The 4,703-nt window shown below is 38.0% G+C and overlaps 1 protein-coding gene across 1 annotated transcript in view; it reads left to right on the top strand.

Annotated features, from left to right (window-relative positions):
* The first annotated feature begins 207 nt into the window (after positions 1-207).
* Positions 208-4,703, top strand: part of LOC116852085 — a 71,428-nt gene continuing 66,932 nt past the window's right edge. The window contains exon 1 of the mRNA XM_032832088.1: positions 208-721. Within this exon, the coding sequence (XP_032687979.1) occupies positions 711-721 (11 nt within the window). The 5' untranslated portion in view covers positions 208-710. The remainder of the gene's footprint in view (positions 722-4,703) is intronic.

A 4,703-nucleotide genomic window follows, 5' to 3' on the forward strand; every position in this document is an offset into this window, starting at 1 on the left:
CCGCCGCTAACTCCTCGTGCTTCTCGCTCACCTGGCGAGGTAATGTAAGGTAAGATAACTTTCCTCCACTTCTCGTATACTCTCGTCTCCCTTCCCTCTCCCCCCGCTCCGCCGCCCCTCCCAGTGCACGTTTCCTTTCCACGAGTCAGCACCGGCACGCTTTTAGGGAGCTTTCCACCACCAGGCGGGTGCACACACTCCGCGCCTCGATAAAGAACTATACAGCCACGAAGGTAGGACAGCGTCGCGGGTACCGCGGTTAAGGTAGTCGATCAGCGAGTAGTCGCTGAGAACAACCACCCGAGAGACCGGTGGATCAGTGGTGGCCGAGAGCTGCGGGCTCCTTAGACGACCCTCTTGGACGAGCGAAGAGATCATCGTCATTGCTCGAGAAAGAGGGAATCGCCAGCACGTCTGAGCTGGTGGCCACCTTAGAGCAGTCTCCCTGAAAACACGGGAGACGTTGACCAACACTTTGGGTCGGGAACACCGTTCCAGTTCGATCGCCGGTTCGTTCGTCACGTATCGCATGTGTTGAAAGAGTGCTCGCCGAGAAAGAGAGAGAAAGAAAGAGAGAGAGAAAGAAAAAAGAAAGAGAGTCGAATTGGCGGTTTTGCCAACCCTGACTCGTGCTCGTCGCCACTCCTCGTCCCAAGCGACCGTGAGTCGTCGTGCAAAGTCCCAGCGACGGTGGAGCGCGTGGTAGAAGAATGCGTGACAGGTGAGTACGATGCAACGGAACCGTGGCCGGAATTTCACGCGATCGACGTGTCACGCGTCAAGGTATTGTTCTAAGGGGATGTTAAACAGCACACATTTCCAAAAGACATCTTAAGAAGATCCTGGATACCGATATAATGCAGCTTCGCATCCGGCAGGATTTTTCTGCAATTTAGTTGTATAGAATCGGAAAAGTATTTATACAGAGTAAAAGTATAAAAATAAATATAAAGTATAAAAATAAAATATAAATGTCAGTTAATGGCGGAGTATCCCGTGTCATATATCAAACACAAAACGAGTCTTATAAGTAAACATTTTTTTTAATTCTTTTTAATTCTTTATCTGTTTTTCTATTTGATTATATAGAATAGCAAATACTTATATTATACTTATATAGAATGGCAAATACTTATATAGAATATAATACAAATGTCTATGATTGTGGCGAAATATCCTATGTTAAATGAAGCATTTAAAAAAAATTGCCTATGTAGTCAGGTGTTACGTGGGTCGTCCAAAAAGTACATAGCCTAATGCAGAAATAGCGGGAGTTTGACCATTTTATTACCGTATTTCAGAACTATTCTTTACTAGATTAAGTATGACAGTATAGAGTGATCTATCGATTAGTCTTTGGTTGATAATGCGTCAAAAGGAACTCTGCGAGCGATGGATTTGGTTACGCCAACCTAGACTGAATTAAACCGTTCATTGTTTCTCGCACCTTTTGGCATGATTTGGTCACAACCTGAAGGACTTTTAGCATCGATTTATCAATCAAACCTAGGTCTATCATTTTACTTCGAAAATTAGGGAACAATCAAAATGAACATACAGAAAGACGTAAGGCACTTACACATTTAGGCATACTGTCAAACAAAGACTAATTGACAAATCACTCTATACTGTCATACTTAATTTAATATAATATAATAAAGAATGATTTTGAAATATGGTAATAAAGATTTGACCAAATTCGCACTATCTCTCTAACAAGCCACGTGTTTTTTGAACAATCCATGTATGATCCATATTTAGAGTGAAAGTATCAATATTTAGAGTGAAAATATCAATAAATAGCGCAGTATCCCATGTTATGTTGTAAGTAAAAGAAAATTATAAATAAAAATGTTTTAAAATTTATATACAAATTTATTTTGTGTTTGTGATATAGCATGAGATACTTTGACTCTTATACTTTCACTTTATATAAGCATTTACAATTTCATACAAACAAATAGAAGAACAATGCAAAATACGACAGCTGCATTATGTTGTTATTCTCTTTGAAGGCATCTTAAAGTTGTCTAAAAAATATAGAATGTTTTTTAAATCTTTTTAAGACATCCTTTAAAAATTTGTGCTGTCTAGAGTACGTGACGTCACTGTAGGATTATACAAAGACAGTATTCATAGTTTGATATTTAAAATCGTCTAAACCCTGACAGTAACATACATCAAGTGTCTTTCGGACGTAACGAGGTAAATTTCATATTAATTTATTTTCAAGAATTCAAAATTATGCATAAAACCTGCATTAATAAAGAAACCGAAAAAGAGCAATGATTACAACTTACGATAAATGATTTCATGAATTTCATGAATTTTAAATCAATTTTTTGATAATGCACATTTAATATAAAATATAAAATATAATAAATAATATATAATATAAAATATAAGCGTATTACAGCCAAGATTAAGTTAATCTCAAGAAATGTAGTTCATCAAAGTTAAAGAGAAAAATTCTGTGTCAAATAGTCAATAAAATAGACTTTACAATATCTTAAGATAAAGTTAAGACAATTCCCAGACAAGCACAATCTTTCAAAGACGTCCCAAAGACATCTTGAAGACTTCTGAATATCCGCATAAATCCTCAGGATATCTCTTGAAGATCCTCTACTATCTGGGTTTTAATCTTTTGAGTTCCGGAGTATTCTTAAAAATACGATATGTAATAGTCTAAAAATAAAAATATTTTGATTAATTTATTTAGATTATATCTAGGTCGTTTTGCAGCTTTGGTTAAAATTATAGTTATCTTATCGTGAAGAAAAAAGCGACTGAATTTCCATCGATATTCTAACATTTCATGATAAAAATTTTCTTTTTGCTAAAATTATTTTTTAAATCTTACTTTTGAAACACTATTTAATTACTTTTCAAATGACTATCGTTATTTAATCATCAATTTTCAAATCAAACTTTCGAAACACTAATTACACACTTATCAGATATTCTTCTATTAAAATTAAACTGAATTCCTAAAATGGAAAAGGTTCAAATACAAGATAGGACTATGAATGTCGGAAGAAATCGGATGCTATGCTTGTGAATCGATGTGGAAAGAAGAAAGAGAAAAATAGAGAGGAAAATGTGCTTGCACCACATTCGAAAGAAACGCGGCTCGCACGCGGATCCTTCATCCGAGTTAGATCGTACGTCTTATGGCCGACAACGCGGAAGGCAAAACGCGGTGCTCGCATAAACTAATACATCACCATCATCGTTCCCTATCGGGATTTTCTAATCTGCCGAGCGTCTTCCTGAACGTGAGAAAGAGGAGCCTGTAGCTTCCCGAAGTGAACGGATACCTCGAAAATATGATCGCGGGTAATTATGAGAACTGGGTCGGGGCAATGGGGCGATGTCTCGCAGGAAACGCACGCGACTGTTTTCGCGTCTATCATCGGAGGCGCGATCGGGTGCGGAATACTACGAGAGGTGAAAGGAGAATCTGTGCAGCGCGCGCGCCGAGAAAGCAACCCGTACTTAATTTTAATCGATGTGACGGACTTTTTCGTCTGTCGCGCGATTTTACGGCTAGAAACATATTTCGCCACGTTAGACAATGCGCGCGCGAGTAAAGGCCATCACACACAAAATTCCGTAAGAACTTAAATCGTAAGCGTAAGGAAATCGACCAATCCCAATCGAGTATTCGGCTCTTCGTAATAATGGAGGGGTTACGAAGAGCTGAGTGCTCGATTGGGATTGGTCGATTTCTTTACGCTTACGTTTTAAGTTCTTACGGAATTTTGTGTGTGATGGCCTTAACAACTATTTCAATATGGTTTAAACTCAGACTTAAGTTTGAACTTTATTCTACACCCCAAAAAAAATGTTCTATTCATAAGCGGGGAATTCCTCTAAGCGTCTACTTTAAGTAAAAAATCTTATATAATGTGTACTCCTCTTTAACACATCATTATTCATCTATAAAAGAGAGGACGCGTAAACTATAATCAAGAGTACATTCCTCAATAAGAAATTGTGCAATAGAAATCTGAATATCCTCTTAAAAGAAGAGAATATGCAAAATATTAGCGGCACGCATTTATTGAAAGGAGATACGATACTGTTTGGAGATTTTGCTTTTGTTTGCTCGTTTACTGTTTCCTGTGTCCGTGACACGAACGAGGTAGTAACGCAGCGAATCGTAAAAAAGAAGTTGAGAAGCTTTTTTGTAGTTATTGCACGATTTTGAGAAAATTATACACAGAATGTAGAATGCAGTGAATTCACCATTATGTATTGGGAGTACAAATTAGTTCGGGCCGTTTTTTTTGTGGTCAAAAATGCATTTATTTCAGAACAAAATGAATGAACAGATTAATCAAAGTATTGTCCATCGCTGGCTACTACTTTTTCCCACCTCTCAGGCAATTTTCGAATTCCATCTCGGAAAAATGTCTCGTCTTTTGAGGCGATCCAAGTTAGGAGCCAATTTTCGATTTCTGCGAAATAAGTGAACCGGTGACCTGCCAAATCGTGCTGCATCCGTCGGAACAACCAGTAATCAGAAGGAGCAATGTCCGGCGAATACGGCGGGTGCGGTAAAATATCCCACTTGAGCGTTTCCAAATAATTTTTTACGACTTTTGCGAGCGTTATCGTGCAGAAGAATAACTTTGTCATGTCTTTGCTCGTATTCCGGCCGTTTTTCTCGTAATGCACGGCTCAAACGAATCAATTGT

This window comes from Odontomachus brunneus, unplaced genomic scaffold (genome assembly GCF_010583005.1).
Source record: "Odontomachus brunneus isolate Ranch 3 - 2012 unplaced genomic scaffold, Obru_v1 Obru_scaffold_201, whole genome shotgun sequence".
NCBI lineage: Eukaryota > Metazoa > Arthropoda > Insecta > Hymenoptera > Formicidae > Odontomachus > Odontomachus brunneus.